We start from the raw sequence: 19,453 nt of genomic DNA, 5'->3' as shown, positions 1-19,453 counted from the left end.
GCCGAAGTACCTCTTCAAATTCATTCGGCCCCTCCGTAATTCCAAAGACAACCAAGTTATTTCGACGATATATATATATATATATTGACACGTGCACTTGTTTATCTTTATCGGGCGACCACGTTTCGCCGACTAACAAATGTTATCGCACAACGCGGGATCCGCCTGCTTGAATCGGAAGTTTCTGGAACGTTATCGATGCTTCTATCCGCTGTCTACTGTCGCCGAACCTTGTGTTATCTGATTTCATCGTGTGACGCGAATGGTGTAGAACTTTGCGGAAGACACGCGTGTCCCAGCGATTAGTCTGGAACGTTCGAAGACTGCTGTATAAAGGCCAGAATACATGGAGCGAATATGCGACGAATAGTCGGCGTTCGACGCCCGGCGGCGTACGCGCGACGCGCGGCGGCGGCGAAAACGTCGTTCGCCGCCGATCCAGCTGGCGCAGAAAAGTTCGTCGGGCGGCGACGATACCGGAAGCGGCAAACGAGCGGCGCCCCGAAGCGAGCCAATCAGGTCTCACTATCCGCCCCGACTTCCGTCTAGGCTTCCCCGCTTGTCCGTGTATCCCGATCCCGCTCTATCGTTCACGCCGGTCTCCCGCTTTTCGTATTCATGGCATCCAAAGCGGCGCGGCTGGAATTTAACAAGTTAATTACAGCCATGGTTAGACAAGCTCACGTGCGCTACTTTCGGGTCTGCTTGCTTCGGCCGCGCACCGGCCGCGCGCGCGTTGAGCCACAGAACAGAGCCGCGGAGTTAAAGGAGCCAAAAGTTGTTTACCCGCCCAGTGTTGCCACAACGCATAGCATCGCCGCTTTCTTTAAACTACATCGGCACATGAATGTCTCAAACCCATAAAAAAGACTAGAAATCATTTCTAAACAAAATTTTACGCGTTTTTAGAGTGTTCCGTAATTCAAAAGCGATAATAATTGTCCTTAAAGTTCTTTTTTTTTTGTCATGTGTTTCACGACAACGCATTTGCCTCGTCTAGCCACACTGTTAACAACGCAGCGATTCGCCGGCGGCGGCCGGCCTGTCTTCGCTCCATGTAGCGCAGCCCGACGAACATACGGCGTCGCGCCGCGGCAGATTTTCTGCCGGCCGAACTTCGTCGTGAAAGTTCGCTCCTTGTATTCTGGCCTTAAAAGCCGACGCGTTTGGCTCGATCAGTTTCGACGATCGCCGAGTGTGTTCGCCACTGTCGTTGTTCTTTTGAGTAGAGCCTGCTTTTGAGGGCACAAGTTCGCCCAATAAAACGCTAGTTTCTAGAATCAGTTTTGATGCCGTCTTCACCGTCACTACTACGTGACATCTAGTAGAGGTGCTTTACGTTCATGTACTGTGCGCCCCCTACAAGCCGTAATCCAAGCCCGGACCGTAAAGACAACACCAACGTCGTCCCGGAACATCGAGTAAGCCGCCGGCTACAGCAGCTGCCCCCGGAACACAGAATTCTACCAGAGACGACGAAGAAGATCGTCAGAGAAGGTCGTCCAGAGACGACCAAGAAGACAGCCCCAATGGCAGCCACAGCTGCCCCAATAGTTCTGCAGCAGCCCAGGGAGCCACCGACGTTCCGCGGTTCCACATCTGAGGACCCGGAAAGCTGGCTGGAGATGTATGAGAGGGTCGCTACGTTTAACAGTTGGGACAGCGACGACAACCTGCGCCACGTCTATTTCGCATTGGAAGACGCCGCCAGGACCTGGTTCGAGAATTGAGAAGTCACCTTAACGACGTGGGACCTGTTCCGAAGCAGCTTCTTGCAAACATTTACAAGCGTCGTGCGAAAAGAGCGAGTCCAACATCTACTAGAAAGCAGAGCGCAGCTAGCAAATGAGACGATCGCGATCTTCACCGAGGAGATGGCCCGTATTTTCCGGCACGCCGACCTGGAAATGTCGGAAGAGAAAAAAAGTCCGCTTCCTGATGCGGGGCGTCAAGCAAGAACTTTTCACCGGACTTATTCGTAACCCGCCAAAGACCGTAGCTGAGTTTTCTGCAGAGGCATCGACGATCGAGAAAACTGGAAATGCGCACCCGGCAATATAACCGCCAGGTGCTCACGCCGCAGTACGCCATCCAAGCGCTGGGTTCGGACGACCTTTAAGAGACCATCAGGACCATCGTGCGCGAACTGCGCAAGGTCTTGCCTTCGTCGCAACCTCAAGTGGCCTCGATCACCGACATCGTGAAAGATGAAGTTCAGCCATCGCTTGGAGTTCCTGCGGTGCAACCTGAATTACAGCCCCAGCCAGAAGCGATGACCTAGCCGTTATCGCACGCCAAGGCCCCCCTCCGCGACCGCGTCAGGCCCCTGTAACGTCGCAGTTCCGTCGTCCGCCGCCGCCAGCGTGCCCAACCGTCTCCCAGCGCACCTACGCGAGGAAGACGGACATTCGGCGAGCCCCCCGAATACCGCCCGCTCTGCTATCACTGCGGAGAAGCCGGCCATGTGTACCGCCGATGCCCATACCGCGTCTTGGGACTGAGAGGGTTCGCAGTCAACGCGCCGCGTCCCGAGCTTGGGGAGCGCCCACGTCACATCGCGGACTACCTAGCCACCACTCAGTGGAACTCTCGACGACCGTCCCGTTCGCCGTCACCAGGCCGCTACCTGTCGCCGCAACGACGACCATACGCTGGCCCAGCCCGGGGCCGGTCCGTCAGCCCATATCCGGAAACCTAAAAGCAGCAACCGATGGAGGTGCGGTTCCTGTTCGTCGAGTTGACGAAGATCCTCCGCCGCCGACGAAGACGCCGAAAAGACAATCTCGACGGCATAACAACGACGACACACCACCGTCACGACGAAGTCTGGCAGAAAAGAAAACGCTGATGAAAGACGACCTGACGACGAGACGTTTCAGCCATAGCTCAACGCGACGCAGCCGTGATCCGACGTGAAGACCCAACTGTAACGCAAGACAAAGAACCACCGACCTCGACGTGCTTCTCGACGGCCATGCAGTCACTGCCTTAGTCAACACAGGGGCCGATTACTCCGTCATGAGAGGACACATCGCCGCCTATTTAAGCGTGGTCACATTTAAGCGCGGATTGTCTTGGTTCACGTTACAAAACAACCTGCTTGTAAAGAATAACTTCTCACCAGTCCGCGCCAACTACCTTCTTATTGTTCCGTCGGCGCTGCGTCCAGAAGTACTACACGCCCTACATGACGATCGCCCCACTGGGAACCTCGGTTTCTCCAGGACGCTATCGAGGATACAAGGCAGGTATTACTGGCCGCACCTAACCGCCGATGTCGCCCGTTACGTCAAGACATGACGAGACTGTCAGCGACGCAAGACACCACCGACGAGGCCAGCGGGATTACTACAGCCGATCAAGCCTCCTTACCGACCTTTTCAGCAGATCGGGATGAACTTGTTAGGACCGTTTCCGACATCAACATCCGGAAATAAGTGGATCGTCGTGGCGACGGACTATCTCACCCGCTTCGCTGAAACTAAAGCTCTACCGAAAGGCAGCGCAGCCGAAGTGGCAAAATTTTTCGTCGAGAACATCCTGCTGCGACATGGTGCTCCAGAAGTCCTCATCACCGACAGAGGAACGGCTTTTACAGCAGAGCTCACGCAAGCCATTCTGCAATACAGCCAGACAAGTCACAGGAGGACAACTGCCTACCATCCGCAGACGAATGGTCTCACGGAGCGCCTCAACAAGACCCTCGCCGACATGCTAGCAATGTACGTCGACGTCGAGCACAAGACGTGGGATGCGGTCCTGCCGTACGAAACACTCGCTTACAACACGGCAGTGCAAGAAACAACACAGATCACGCCATTTAAGCTGGTTTACGGCAGGAACCCGACGACAACGCTCGACGCCATGCTGCCACACGTCACTGACGAGGAAAATCTTGACGTCGCTACCTATCTCCAGCGCGCCGAAGAAGCCCGACAGCTCGCCCGCCTGCGAATCAAGAACCAGCACAGGACCGACAGCCGACACTACAACCTCCGACGACGCTTCGTCGAGTACCAAACCGGTGACCGTGTTTGGGTTTGGACCCTTATACGCCGACGAGGACTGAGCGAGAAGCTTTTTCGTCGCCATTTCGGACCGTACAAGTTCATCCGACGTATTGGCGCACTGGACTATGAGGTCGTGCCAGACGGCATTTCGCTATCACAGCGGCGCCGCTCACGACCTGAAATAGTCCGCGTTGTGCGACTCAAGCCGTACTGCCAGCGTTAATGAACTTTGGGGCTTCGCGTAACTCACCTTTGGACTTTGTTTCTTTTCGTTGTTTTGTTACTTATGTTTAATAAGTGTCCTTTTGTGTTTCGCTCTCTTATATTTGTAGTATCGGGACGATGCTTTTTAAGAGGGGAGTACTGACGCATGTACTTATCTTTATCGGGCAACCACGTTTCGCCGCCTAACAAATGTAATCGCACAGCGTGGGACGCGCCTGCATGTATCCGAAATTTCTGGAAAGTTATCGATGTTTCTATCTGCTGTCTGTTGTCGCCGAACCTTATGTTATCTTATTTCATCACCCGAGGCGAATGGTGTAGAACTTTGTGGAAGGCACGGGGGTCCGAACGATTAGTTTGGAACGTTCGACGACTGCTCTATAAAAGCCGACGCGCTTGACCCGCTGATCAGATTTTCGACGATCGCCGACCGTGTTCGCCGCTATCGTTGTGCTATAAGTGTAGCCTGCTTTTGTGGGCACAGGCTTGCCCAATAAAAGTTAGTTTTGTCCTTCACAGTATTGCTACTGTGTTCAACGTCACTACCACGTGACGATATATATATATATATATATATATATATATATATATTTCACGGCCAGAGCACGACGGAACATATGCGCGCATACCTTGCCGATTCGTTTCCAGCTTGGCATCCCTGCAGTGTCAGTCGGGGAGTAGACGCCTGCACGCTTGAATCCCTTCTGCGCCGCCGATCGGATGTAATTCACTTCCGATGGTGAGAGGAAGTCGCCGATGAGCACTACTCGTGGCTTCAGCGACAGCACCTCTAACTTGAGCGGCTGAAGAATCAAGCGCGGATCTCCGAAGTTCGTAGACACCTTGCAAACGAGTCTGCTGCCAGATGATCTCACGGCGCCCTGTCGAACGCAGACAGACTTGTACTGGCTGACATCTGACTCCGGCGAGGAAGGGTAGTGGTTTAGCGACATATATTTCGCTCGCTGTCCCAACTGCCACCTGACCTCGTCGTTTGTCCGCAGTATTTTGAGGCCAAGCTCAAGCCTCTTGAATGCGCCGCCAGTGATGGACGACGTCATTGCAAGCGCTGCTTGGCTCCAGGCGGAAGTGTTCCCAAACTCTCCATCTGTAAAGCAACCCCTGGCAACGTGTGCCAAGTCTTCGGGCGAAACGGCTGGCAGTAGGCGAGAATGCATGGATGCTATCGTATCCACCGGAATGTCGTAGACTTGCTGCAACTTGCAGATTCCAGCAGCGGCGCCACTGAGATCGCCGACCGTGGGCCACCAACGTCGGGAATAAGACGGCAGGAAAGCCGAAGGAAGGCTACATAGGCTGGGACAAGGAGCACTGAATTTGGGGTATGAGTTGGCGAGACGGCTGATGAAGATGAATGTTCCCAATGTATTGAGGCCATCTCGCAGCGACTTCGCAGTCCGGAGTACTCTATAGTGTTCTATGGCTTTCTCCAGCCGCCGTTGTTCCAACACCAGGTACAAGTAGCCGTCTTCAAGAGCTGTGTTTTCTGTTCCAATCGACTCCTGCATGTCTTGCGTTGCAGTGAACAGGTCCGAGGTGCCTGAAGCGACGTTGAACGCAAACGTGATAGAAAGAACACTTCGCAAAGTGGACCACATTATTGTTGTTGACCATCCCAGCTGGTGATGATGATGAATCGTGAAATGGCATGCGCCCACTATGGGGATGGGTAAAAAAAGAAAAAAAGAAAAAAATCGGGTCGTAGAGGGAAAGCGAAACAAATGCATATAAAAGATGTGTCTTACGAAAAGGAATGATTTAGACAAGCAATCTGCTGTAAGAGAGCAGAAAATTTGTTGAAAATAAACGGATTTGCACGATTGCTCCGGCTCTGAACTCCTTAAGGCAGCTGGATGTAACAGTGCATGTCGGTCATCATCTTAATGGCTGCTTGGCCCTTTATGGAATGAAATAACGCACTACAGGGGTTAGGCATCTTTCTGGCAGTAATAACTGAGATTTCGGACCATTACTGCCCATGGCGGAGTAAGCACACTTCTTTGGTCTCGGCTTCACGTAGCCCCGGATTGACACTCCTGGGTAAATCGGTAGCCACTTTTTCTTATCGAACTCTTCAATCTTCCACTTTCGTATTTCCTTTACAATCTGTCCTCTTCCTTTTTATTTCTCTTAATTGCCGAATCTCATGGTGGTTAGGGTTAACCTTGCCTGGGTTACCAGCCTTGGTCAACCATATTTGGTTATAGCATCAGCATTTTGCTGGCGCTGACAGCGCTTGCCTATGCACATTTCCTGCTGCGTCACCTTGTGTTGTGACTGACGCTGCTGCTGAAAAACGATGCATATGATATGCTGCAGGCATCCATCTTAACACCTGATAGTAATCTGAAAACGCTGCAGACCGATGGCGTACTCAAATTCGTCTCAAAGATGCACGAGCATTTCCCTGAATTTCATGTCCCTAACAGTGAAGATGGAGAGGAAAAATTTAGAACGACCTCACCGTTATAATGCAATTAGAATTCTTCACCTACTTCAGGCATATTTAGCCTGACTGGCTGGCTGGCTGGCCTGTGGCTGGCCTGTGGCTGGCTGGCCTGTGGCTGGCCTGTGGCTGGCTGACCTGTGGCTGGCTGACCTGTGGCTGGCTGACCTGTGGCTGGCTGACCTGTGGCTGGCTGACTTGTGGCTGGCTGACCTGTGGCTGGCTGACCTGTGGCTGGCTGACCTGTGGCTGGCTGACCTGTGGCTGGCTGACCTGTGGCTGGCTGACCTGTGGCTGGCTGACCTGTGGCTGGCTGACCTGTGGCTGGCTGACCTGTGGCTGGCTGGCCTGTGGCTGGCTGACCTGTGGCTGGCTGGCCTGTGGCTGGCTGGCCTGTGGCTGGCTGGCCTGTGGCTGGCTGGCCTGTGGCTGGCTGGCCTGTGGCTGGCTGGCCTGTGGCTGGCTGGCCTGTGGCTGGCCTGTGGCTGGCTGGCGTGTGGCTGGCCTGTGGCTGTAAGGGAAACAGAGGGGGCTCGGTGTTCTTTAATTACGACCATATAAAGCAAGCAGACCTGAGGATGGAACGGAAGAAACTGGTACATAAGAAGCCGATTAATGAGTTAGCGGTAAGAGGGAAAATAGAGGAATTCCAGATCAAGCTAGAGAACGGGTATTCGGCTTTAACTCCGGAAGAGGACCTTAGTGTTGAAGAAATGAACGACAATCTTGTGGGCATCATTAAGGAGTGTGCAATGGAAGTCGGTGGTAACTCCGTTAGGCAGGATACCAGCAAACTATCGCAGGAGACGGAAGATCTGATCAAGAAACGCCAATGTATGAAAGCATCTATCCCTACAGCTAGAATAGAACTGGCAGAACTTTCGAAGTTAATCAACAAGCGTAAGACAGCTGACGTGGCGGAAGTATAATATGGATAGAATTGAACATGCTCTCAGGAACGGAGGAAGCCTAAAAACAGTGAAGAAGAAACTAGGAATTGGCAAGAATCAGATGTATGCGTTAAGAGACAAAGCCGGCAATATCATTACTAATATGAATGAGATAGTTCAAGTGGCTGAGGAGGTCTATAGAGATTTATACAGTACCAGTATACCAGTACCGACGATAATGCCAGTATATACGATACGATACGATATACCAGTATATACCAGTACCGACGATAATGGAAGAGAAATTAGTCCAGAGGAATTCGAAATCCCAAAGGTAACGCCGGAAGAAGTAAAGAAAGCCTTGGGGATATGCAAAGGGGGAAGGCAGCTGGGGAGGATCAGGTAACAACAGATTTGTTGAAGGATGGTGAACAGATTGTTGGACAGAAGATGGTGGATGGACAGAAGAAAGGGGACGCCAAAGACTTGAAAAATTATAGACCGATCAGCTTACTATCCGTTGCCTACAAACTATTTACTAAGGTAATCGCAAATAGAATCAGGAACACCTTAGACTTCTGTCAAGCAAAGGACCAGGCAGGATTCTGTAAAGGCTACTCAACAATAGATCATATTCACACTATCAATCAGGTGATAGAGAAATGAGCGGAATATAACCAACCCTTATATATAGCTTTCATTAATTACGAGAAAGCGTTTGAATCTGTCGAAACCTCAGCAGTCATGGAGGCATTACGGAATCGGGGTGTAGATGAGCCGTATGTAAAAATACTGAAAGATATCTCTAGCGGCTCCACAGCCACCGTAGTTCTCCATAAAGCAAGCAACAAAATCCCAATAAAGAAAGGCGTCAGGCAGGGAGATACGATATCTCCAATGCTATTCACAGCGTGTTTACAGGAGGTATTCAGAGACCTGGATTGGGAAGAATTGGGGATAAAAGTTAATGGAGAATACCTTAGTAACTTGCGATTCGCTGATGATATTGCCTTGCTTTGTAACTCAGGGGACCAATTGCAATGCATGCTCACTGACCTGGAGAGGCAAAGCAGAAGAGTGGGTCTAAAAATTAATCTGCAGAAAACTAAAGTAATGCTTAACAGTCTCGGAAGAGAACAGCAATTTACAATAGGCAGCGAGGGACTGGAAGTCGTAAGGGAATACATCTACTTAGGGCAGGTAGTGACGGCGGATCCGGATAATGAGACGGAAATAATCAGAATAAGAATGGGCTGGGGTGCGTTTGGCAGGCATTCTCAGATCATGAACAGCAGGTTGCCATTATCCCTCAAGAGAAAAGTATATAATAGCTGTGTCTTACCAGTACTCACCAACGGGGCAGAAACCTGGAGGCTTACGAAAAGGGTTCTACTCAAATTGAGGACGGCGCAACGAGCTATAGAAAGAATAATGATAGGTGTAACGTTAAGGGATAAGAAAAGAGCAGATTGGGTGAGGGAACAAACGCGAGTTAATGACATCTTAGTTGAAATCAAGAAAAAGAAATGCGCATGGGCAGGACATGTAATGAGGAGGGAAGATAACCGATGGTCATTAAGGGTTACGGACTGGATCCCAAGGGAAGGGAAGCGTAGCAGGTGGCGGCAGAAAGTTAGGTGGGCGGATGAGATTAAGAAGTTTGCAGGCATGGCATGGCCACAATTAGTACATGACCGGGGTTGTTGGAGAAGTATGGGAGAGGCCTTTGCCCTGCAGTGGGCGTAACCAGGCTGATGATGATGATGATGAAAGCAAGCAGGTAGTTCAGCTAACGAAAGGATATGGGGGTAATTAGCGCTGGTTGAATTTGAAGTGTAGAAAAATAATGGAGAAAATGGGAAATGAAATTGGACTCGGATAACTTGTCACCGGTGGGGAGCGAAACCACAACATTCGCACTACACGTGCTATGCACTGCCAGTTGTGCTACAGTGACGGCCATCAATCCGTCGCTATACTTCGGTATTTGTGTGTGCTACATCTAGCCCCAGGAGCGTTAGCCAACGCCACTCAAAGCCATGGCGGGCCTATGTGGAACACCCTTTCTTGCCCGACAGCGTCATGTAACACGCGAACTTAGCAAAGCAGGCACGTGGCTAAGAAACCCTCGTATGATATCTAAGTTCATCGAGGCTACCATGTTATAGACCTTCGCTATGAATGAACGTATCGATTCATTGAGATAGGAGACGCTAGCTGTGAATGAATGCATGATTCATTCATAGCGAGCGTCTCGAACCTGGCAGCCTCGATGCCATTAAGGTATTATAAGGTTTATTATTCACGCGTCTGCTCTTCTAAGTCCGAAGTCCCAAGGCTAGATGCTCTTGCATAAATGCCTAAGTTAGTGGACGGATTTATTGCCACCGCTAGTAGCACAATTCTCTGTGCTGCGCACGGTCAATGCGAAAGTTGTCGGTTCGGTGCCCACCGGCGACAGGTTATCTTTTCCTCCATTTCCATTTTCTTCGTTATTTGTTTAAATTTTTTAAAATTTCAAATTAAATTTCAACTGCAGCTAATCCTACGCTTTTCTTCGCATCAATACCTTCTGGCTTTATAGTTGTATTTATCTATCTAGCCCCTTACGCTGACACAGTGGCGCAAGTTGTCTATCAGCTTGGGCCAATAGGTTTGCGTTCGTGGTAGCGATACCGTCGTAGTCATTCAACCATCGTCATTTCAGATTCGTTGTCTGAATGTCGTCATGGCATCGTCTACGCGCCTTTTACGCCGACCAGGTTGGGCAAATTGTATAATAGCCTGGGCCACTAGATATGTGGTCCAGGCTATGCCGTCGTAGAGTTTGCATCATGCTCATCCCAGCTTTGTCATTCGACTCTCGTCACGCCATCGATCTCGTACCTTCGTCATCATCCCATTGTCTCCATACTGTTGTCATGTCATCGTCGGCATACAGTCATCATACTTTCGTTGCCATACTGCCGTTGGAATGCCATCGTGGTCCTTCCATCGTCGTCACTCCACTTTTCTAGTATCCTGGACCAGTGGCGTAGCCAGAAATTTCGTTCGGGGTGGGAGGGGGGGAAACCACTTTGCAGCTCGGCCTCCTCCTTGTAGAAATTGCCGAGGAATCAAATAGATTAAACTTTAATAATAACTGCGTTGCCATTGGCAAACATGCTGCAAACAAATTTTGAACGCTACGCGCTGCCAAGACAAAAAAAATATGTACTTTTTCATAAACGAATACACTCGTATGTCTCAAAAATTCTGCCCGAAATAACTGATATCAATGCTTCCATGTTTTCTCTATATTTAGTAAGTAAAGCAAATATCACACCAACTTTAGAACTAGATCAGTTTCAAACCAGCAAAGCAGGGCATGTCGCTGATGTGAAAAATGTAAAGGCCATGAAATGAAATGAACAAGTTATATAACAAGTACATATAGAAGAACAAGTATATATATATATATATATATATATATATATATATATATTGTCACAGTCGGTAATGTGGAAAGAAGACGACGCTGATGGTGGTCTTAGAGACGACGAAGAAGAGTTTAGCATAATCGCTGCTCTACGCTTGTTGGCTCAGCCATTAAAAGCCACTTGTAAATAGACGAACGCTTCTTCCTTCCCGTAACATCATTGGTGGAGGTGCGGGGTGCAGGGGTGCGGTGCAATCATCTTTGTGAAGTCGTCGGTCGGTACTGATGCAGAAGGCGCAGAAGGAGCAGTGGTCGAAGACGGCGCAACAGATAGAGCAGAAATGTGGCACTCGTGCGTTGGAGACAACGTGGCAAGAGACATGCCTCGAGGAACTACTTGTGGGCTCTGTCCGAAATTTAGGATGGGAAGACATGTCTGATTGGCCGTAACAGAAACGATGGTGTGTGGGAAGGAGACATTGTAAGAAAGCAGGACTGACGTCGAGGGAGTAAGGACATAGTCTCCGTCAGGTACAGGTGGGCTGGCTAAAACAGGGATGAAGGTTGCTGCAAGAGATGGCAGGCGTATAAAATCCGCGGAACAAAGTTGAGCTGGAGCTTGAGCCGGAAGGTCAATGGGAACAGGTAGGGGTAGGTCAAGTTGTACAACACCGGCGGAACAGTCAATCAGAGCAGAATCGGCAGACAAAAAGTCGAGTCCGAGGATCACATTATGAGGGCAATGTTCAAGCACACTAAACAAAACGGACGTGTGGCGACCGGCGACACTGACACGAGCAGTACACATTCCAAGCACAGCCGGAGTACCACCATCGGCGACCTGGAGCAGTCGAGTCGGAGCAGGGGTAAGTACTTTTTTCAAGCGCGTTCGAAGCTCCGCACTCATGATGGAAATTTGGGCTCCAGTGTCGATGAGTGCTGTAACGGGCAAACCATCCACGTCCACGTCCAGAAGGTTCCGATTAGTAGGCAGGGTCAGCAGAGGAATTTCAGGCCGGTGTTCTAGAGCAGCGTCACCTCCAGGAGCTGCCCCAGTTAGTTTCCCGTCGGAGAGCGGCGACGGTAAGCTGGGGATGGAGAGCGACGCAGCTGGGGCGAACGGGAGCGGCGACTATGTGGTGATGGCGATCGGCTGGTCGCGGTGGCTCGAGCGTTGTCAGGTGCGTCTTCAACCTCGGTGGAGAGTGATGGCGGGCGAGGATTCAGTGGGGAGCGGCGGTAGGCGGGAAAGCTTGGTCGTGAGTGGGCTGGCCAGGAACTTCGACAGTGGCGAGAGATGTGGCCCACACGTCCACAGGAAAAGCAGATGGGTCTATCGTCATGGGTGCGCCATTCGGCCGGGTTGCGATAGCTCGGATATGGACCGTATTGGCTCCGGTGAACAGGGGCAGAGGCAGTAGACGAAGCAAAGTCAGGACGGCTGGCGGAGCAGATGGATGGAAGACCTACATTGACAAGTTCTTGGCGAATGACCGACTGAATGAGGGACACAAGCGGCCGGGAATCGTCAAAGCACTGCGTGACTGGCGTGGTTTGAAATGGTCCATCTGTTTGTGCTACCTGGATGACGTCATCGTATTCTCTTCGACTTTTGCGACTCATCTTGAAAGACTTTCATCTGTTCTTTCTGTTTTTCGCACCGCTGGCTTGCAGCTCAACTCGTCCAAGTGTCACTTCGGTCACCGCCAAATAACTATGCTCGGACACCTCGTCGATTCATCAGGCATTCGCCCCGACCCCGCTAAAGTTCACGCTGTGCAGAATTTCCCCGTACCAACTTGTGCCAAAGATGTTCGCAGCTTTATTGGCCTATGCTCGTACTTCCGCAGGTTTGTGGAAAATTTCGCCCATGTTGCCCGTCCCCTGACTGACCTCCTGAAGAAAGACGTTCCTTTCTCTTGGGGCTCTCAACAAGCGTCTGCTTTCTCGCAGCTCATCACGCTGCTCACCACACCTCCTGTTCTCGCCCATTTTGACGCCTCCGCTCCGACCGAAATCCGCACTGACGCTAGTGGCTACGGCATCGGCGCAGTTTTAGCTCAACGCCAATGTGGGCACGACCGCGTCATCGCCTACGCCAGCCGCCTCCTCTCTCCCGCAGAGCGCAATTACTCGATTACTCAGCTCGAGTGTCTCGCCCTCATTTGGGCGGTGGGCAAGTTCAGACCCTATATATATGGTCGGCCATTTACAATTACCACCGACCACCACGCCCTTTGTTGGCTTTCTTCCCTTAAGGATCCCACCGGACGCCTCGGTCGCTCGGCCCTACGGCTGCAGGAATACACATACACTGTGGTCTACAAGTCGGGTCGTCTACATCAGGACGCCGACTGCCTGTCTCGAAATCCCGTCGATGTACCGGACGGCTTAGTGGATGTCGCACCGATCTGCGTTCTTTCGCTCTCTGCCTTGCAAGACATTGGCGCTGAACAACGACGAGATGAGTCGTTACACCCAATTATCGAACGCCTGCTCTCTGATCCGTCTGACCCATCCCTCCACATGTTCCTGCTACAAAATGGCATCCTGTATCGCCGCAACATGCACCCCGACGGGCCCGAGCTCCTGACCGTCATTCCGTCTCATCTGCGACAGACTGTACTGCAGCAGCTGCACGACGTTCCCACCGCTGGACACCTTTGCGTTACGCGGACCTATGACCGAATTCGGCGACGGTTCTTCTGGCCCCGTCTCAACCGCTCCGTTCGCCGCTATGTTGCCGCGTGTGAGTCGTGCCAACGCCGGAAAAGACCAGCTGTGCCTCCTGCCGGACTGCTGCAGCCTTTGGATATACCGGCCGACCCTTTTTTTTGCGTTGGCGTTGATCTTCTCGGACCATTCCCTATGTCGACTGCCGGAAATAGGTGGATTGCCGTCGCTACGGACTATACAACTCGCTATGCCATTACTAGAGCCCTACCGACCAGCTGCGCTACAGACGTCGCTGATTTCTTGCTTCACGACGTCATCTTGCACCACGGTGCACCTCGTCAACTTCTCACCGATAGCGGCAGATACTTTCTTTCCAAAGTCATAGGCGAGCTACTTCGATCATGTGCTACTAAACACAAACTTACTACCGCTTACCATCCTCAAACTAACGGTCTTACCGAACGCCTGAACCGCACATTAACTGACATGCTCGCAATGTATGTTTCCTCCGATCATAGCGACTGGGACATTGCTCTACCATTTGTCACGTTCGCCTACAATTCCTCGCGCCACGACACAGCTGGCTATTCCCCCTTCTATCTCCTCTTCGGCCGTGAGCCAACTTTGCCTTTCGAGACCCTCCTCTCGACCACGCTCGATTCGCCGACAGAGTACACTCGGGATGTCATAACCACAGCGACCCAAGCACGCCAGATTGCCCGCATTCGTCTTTCTGCTTCACAGACACGCCAGAAGTGCCGTTACGACCAGCGCCATCACGACGTGCATTATGAACCAGGTGCCCTTCTGCTAGCCTGGTATCCAATTCGGCATGTTGGTCTTTCGGAGAAATTCCTCTCGCGATACCATGGCCCTTACCGCATCCTTCGCCAGGTGACCCCTGTCCGGTATGAAGTGTCTCCGTTGGATGCCACGATGCCTTCACCTCTCTCTGACATCATCCACGTCAGCCGTCTCAAACCTTACCTTTCTCGGACAGCTGAGCCGCACCAATCAGGTGCTTTTTCCGACGGGGGTGATGTCACAGTCGGTAATGTGGAAAGAAGACGACGCTGATGGTGGTCTTAGAGACGACGAAGAAGAGTTTAGCATAATCGCTGCTCTACGCTTGTTGGCTCAGCCATTAAAAGCCACTTGTAAATAGACGAACGCTTCTTCCTTCCCGTAACAATGAATATATATATATATATATATATATATATATATATATATATATATATATATATATATATATATATATATATATATATATCTGTGAGTCAAGAACCTTGTTTACATTTTTTTACATGTGCAACGACCACGGAAAAATCTCAATGACGTTGTCAATCTATTGCGCAGGAGCAGCTGTCACCGGTCCGGTTTTGTCAATAATTGCTGCCAAATTATAGTAGCAACAGAGGGCACATATAAAAAGCGGGAGTTCTGCAAAATATACGAAGGCGAGTCAAATGAAAGTGAGCCAATGCGAATATGTGACCAACTGGATACTTTATTTAAAAGTAGCCTCAATGGGCATTTAGACATTTGTCCCACTGACTAACGAGTCGCGTGATTCCAGTCTCTTAAAACTCATTGGGTTGCTGCTTAAAAAGACTGTAACTGTCTGCTTCACGTTATCGTCCGACACGAATCAGATTCCCTTGAGCTGTTTTTTTTTTCCAAATGCTCCAAAATGTGGAAGTCGCAAGACGACATCTCTGGGTTATATGGCGGATGTTGCAGCGTTTCCAACTTTGCCAGTTTTGTATTAACCACGTCAGCGACGTGGGGACGGGCATTGTCGTGGAGCAAGATGACCCCATTCCTCAATTTTCCACGTCGCTTGTTCTTGATTACGACACGCAGCCAATCCGACATTTCAGAATATCGGAAACGATTGATAGTCTCTCCAGGTTTAGGAAATTCTATCAATAATGGCCCCTGACGATCGAAAAAAATTCAACACCTTTCCGGCAGAAATGACGGCCCTTGCTTTCTTTGGGAGTGGCGAATTCAAATGTTTCCTCTGTAAGCTTTGCCGTCGTGTTTCAGGCTCGTAGTAGTGGCACCATGATTCGTCCGCGGTCACAATTGCAGACAAAAAGTCGTCACACTCATCGTGAAGCCAGATTAGATGAGTCAAGACAGCGCCGAACCTCTCCGTCTTCTGGCGGTGGTTCAAATTCTTGGGCAACCATTGGGTACACACGAGCCGATAATCGAGATGTTCATGAATTATGGTGAGACCCGAACTGTGACTGATGTTCACACGGCCTGCCAATTAATCTATGCTTAGCCTTTGTTCTTGCCTAATCAACATTTGCAATTGTGTTGGGGGTGATTCCACGGTGGCTTTAGCCCGGTCTTAGATCGCCTTTGCAACTTTCACGTCCTTCTTTGAACCGTTTGCTCCAACGCTTCACAGTGGCCAATGAAATGCAATGTTCAATGAACACGGCAACCATACGACGACCAATTTCCTTTTGGGAAACGTCGCCATCTGTCAAAAACCTCCCGACACCACGCTGTTCAACTTTAGGAGTGTTCGTTATGTCTCACAACCAAGTTCAACCCAATGTATCAGAGCATTAAAGAACATTTTGCTCACACCTGCATGTCACTTATGTAAATGAGAGATGCCACTGTGCCACGCGCATGCCTCGCAGATAAGGAACCAAACCATTACTGCGCAAGGTGGGTTTCCTCATTTTCAATTGACTCGCCTTCGCACATTATAAATGCGAAGATACAATGGAATATACAAATGCGATGATCATCATCATCATAATAATAATCATCATCAGCCCGGTTACGCCCACTGCAGGGCAAAGACCTCTCCCATAATTATCCAACTACCCCACTCATGTGCTAATTATCGCCATGTTGTCCCTGCAAACTTGTTAATCTCATCCACCCACCTAACTTTCTGCCGCCCCTGCTGCTCTTCCCTTCCCTTGGAATCCAGCCCGTAACCTTTAATGACCATCGGTTATCCTCCCTCGTCATTACATGTCCTGCCCATGCCCATTTCTTTTTATTGATTTCAACTAAGATGTCATTAACTCGCGTTTGTTCCCTCACTCAATCTGCTCTTTTCTTATCCCTTAACTTTACACCCATCATTCCTTTTTTCCATAGCTCGTTGCGTCGTCCTCAATTTAAGTAGAACGCTTTTCGTAAGCCTCCAGGTTTCTGCCTCGTACGTGAGTACTGGTAAGACACAGCTGCTATACACTTTTCTCTTGAGGGATAGTGGCAACCTGCTGTTCATGATTTGAGAATGCCTGCCAAACGCCCCCCAGCCCATTCTTATTCTTCTGGTTATTTCAGTCTCATGATCCGGATCCGCGGTCCCTACCTGCCCTAAGTAGATGTATTCCCTTACCACTTCCAGTGCCTCGCTACCTGTCGTAAACTGCTGTTCTCTTCCGAGACTGTTAAACATAACTTTAGTTTTCTGCAGATTAATTTTTAGACCCACCCTTCTGCTTTGCCTCTCCAGATAAGTGAGCATGCATTGCAATTGGTCCCCTGCTTTACTAAGCAAGGCAATATCATCAGCGAATCGTAAGTTACTAAGGTATCCTCCATTAACTCTAATACCCAATTCTTCCCAATCCAGATCTCTGAATACCTCCTGTAAACACGCTGTGAATAGCATTAGAGATCGTATCTCCCTGCTTGACGCACTTCTTTATCGGGATGTTGTTGCTTTCTTTATGGAGGACTACGGTGGCTGTAGAGCCGCTATAGATATCTTTTAGTATTTTTACATACGGCTCGTCTACACCCTGATTCCGTAATGCCTCATGACCTCTGAGATTTCGAATGGATCAAAGGCTTTCTCGTAATCAATTAAAGCTAGATATAAGGGTTGTATTCCGCACATTTCCCTATCACCTGATTGACAGTGTGAATATGGTCTATTGTTGAGTAGCCTTTACGAAATCCTGCCTGGTCCTTTAATTGACAGAAGCTTAAGGTGTTCCTTATCCTATTTGCGATTACCTTAGTAAATACTTTATAGGCAACGGACAGTAAGATTTTCGGTCTGTAATTTTTCAAGTCTGTGGCGTCCTTTTTCTTATGGATTAAGATTATGTTGGCGTTCTTCCAAAACTGCGGTACGGTCGAGGTCATGAGGCATTGCGTATACAGGGTGGCCAGTTTTTCTAGAACAATCTGCCCACCATCCTTCAACAAATCTGCTGTTACCTGATCCTGCCCATCTGCCTTCCCCTTTTGCATAGCTCCCAAGGCTCTCTTTACTTCTTCCGGCGTTACTTGTGAGATGTCAAATTACTCTAGACTATTCTCTCTTCCATTATCGTCGTGGGTGCCACTTATGCTGTATACATCACTATAGAACTCATCAGCCACTTAAACTATCTCATCGATATTAGTAATGATATTGCCGGCTTTGTCTCTTAACGCATACATATTGCGAAAATATAGCTTGATAAAGGGCAAAAAAGTGTCACTGGAAACAAAGTTCACTGAATATACACTAGCCTCACAACAAGATATTTAAGTATAGCCATAAGGCTCTAATAAAGCTACATATTAAAAAACGTCACTGTAGATAATATGCGTTGTTAGATTTGTCGGACGATCTCGCCGCTGCTACCATTTGTAAGATTTGGCAGTCGTGGTAGTCGTAGGGATGCACTTGACTCTTCGTCGGGGCTTAGGCGAGCAAGGTTTATTTACATTATTTACAGTTTAAACAAGACATACATCGACACTCTAGCGTGGCTCCCAAACGGAGCCCGCAAGACGAACATACAGCAAACGAGCACACAGCTCACGAGTACAATGACGAGCACAGAGCGCGACGACGAGCTCCCGACGACGACGACTAGCAGCCGACAATCGCTGCTTATAAGTACTTGGTCCCCCCTTGATTCCAAGGGGACAGAAAACGTTCGTCCAGTTATTGTAAACAGGCCGCCTCTCCCCGGGACGGGTTACATACACACACGCACACACGCACACAAACACACACACACAGGTGCAATGGTCCGGAGCCGACGTCAGAGGGGCTTCGTAGAACTCTGAGCCGCCCCGAGTAGCGCGTCCGAGTAGCACATTGTCTTACGTCTTGGTCGGCGCGTGGGAAGGAGCCTACGACGACGTTCCCGCGGCAACTCCCTCACCCGTAGCAGATCAGGTCCGCGTTGGGGAGTTGGGTAACAATAGTTGGCCCGCCGAGCTCATTCGGCGCCTCTACATTTGAGAGCTGCCTTCCTCCTTGGTCGCCTCGTGTGTCGGCAGACTGTGACGAATCTTGGGGCCCCCGTACTGCAAAGCACCCTTTTGCCAAGGCGGCGCATGGTCGGTTAGCGTCGTCGTCCTCGCTCGTTCTCCGAAGGACGCCGCCACCCCGAATTGATCGACGCACCTGCAGCGGGCTGAAATAGCTGCAGGCTGATCCTAACAGCGTCAAACAAGGCAAATGAACATGTTGCGCAACCACAGATTCAGAGATCACAGCCCTCCTCCTCTCGACCCCCCCCCCCCCCGCCGCCGTCCCTCCACACCCCCCGATGTATCGCGCGCGGCGGAAGGCGTGCGTTTCCTCCCAGCTTTTCTCTCTTGTGCACACAAGGCTGAGCCACCACCGTCGGCTCACCCATGCCGCCCCCTCCTTTACGCTTTTACTCGCACATACAGCATGCCGCGCGCGGTCCCGATGTTATCAGCCTTGGAAATATACGGAAATGAAGGAGACGGCGACCTAACGAATGCGCCTCGAGTGTCCATATAA

The 19,453-nt window shown here is 50.2% G+C and overlaps 1 protein-coding gene across 1 annotated transcript in view; it reads right to left on the bottom strand.

The window, feature by feature from the left end:
- LOC142590804 (prolyl 4-hydroxylase subunit alpha-1-like) overlaps positions 1-5,880 on the bottom strand; it is a 43,031-nt gene extending 37,151 nt beyond the window's left edge. The window contains exon 1 of the mRNA XM_075703210.1: positions 4,865-5,880. Within this exon, the coding sequence (XP_075559325.1) occupies positions 4,865-5,854 (990 nt within the window). The 5' untranslated portion in view covers positions 5,855-5,880. The remainder of the gene's footprint in view (positions 1-4,864) is intronic.
- Between the last annotated feature and the right edge of the window lie 13,573 nt (positions 5,881-19,453).

Source organism: Dermacentor variabilis, chromosome 8 (assembly GCF_050947875.1).
Source record: "Dermacentor variabilis isolate Ectoservices chromosome 8, ASM5094787v1, whole genome shotgun sequence".
NCBI lineage: Eukaryota > Metazoa > Arthropoda > Arachnida > Ixodida > Ixodidae > Dermacentor > Dermacentor variabilis.
This window is presented reverse-complemented; position numbering and strand designations above follow the sequence as displayed.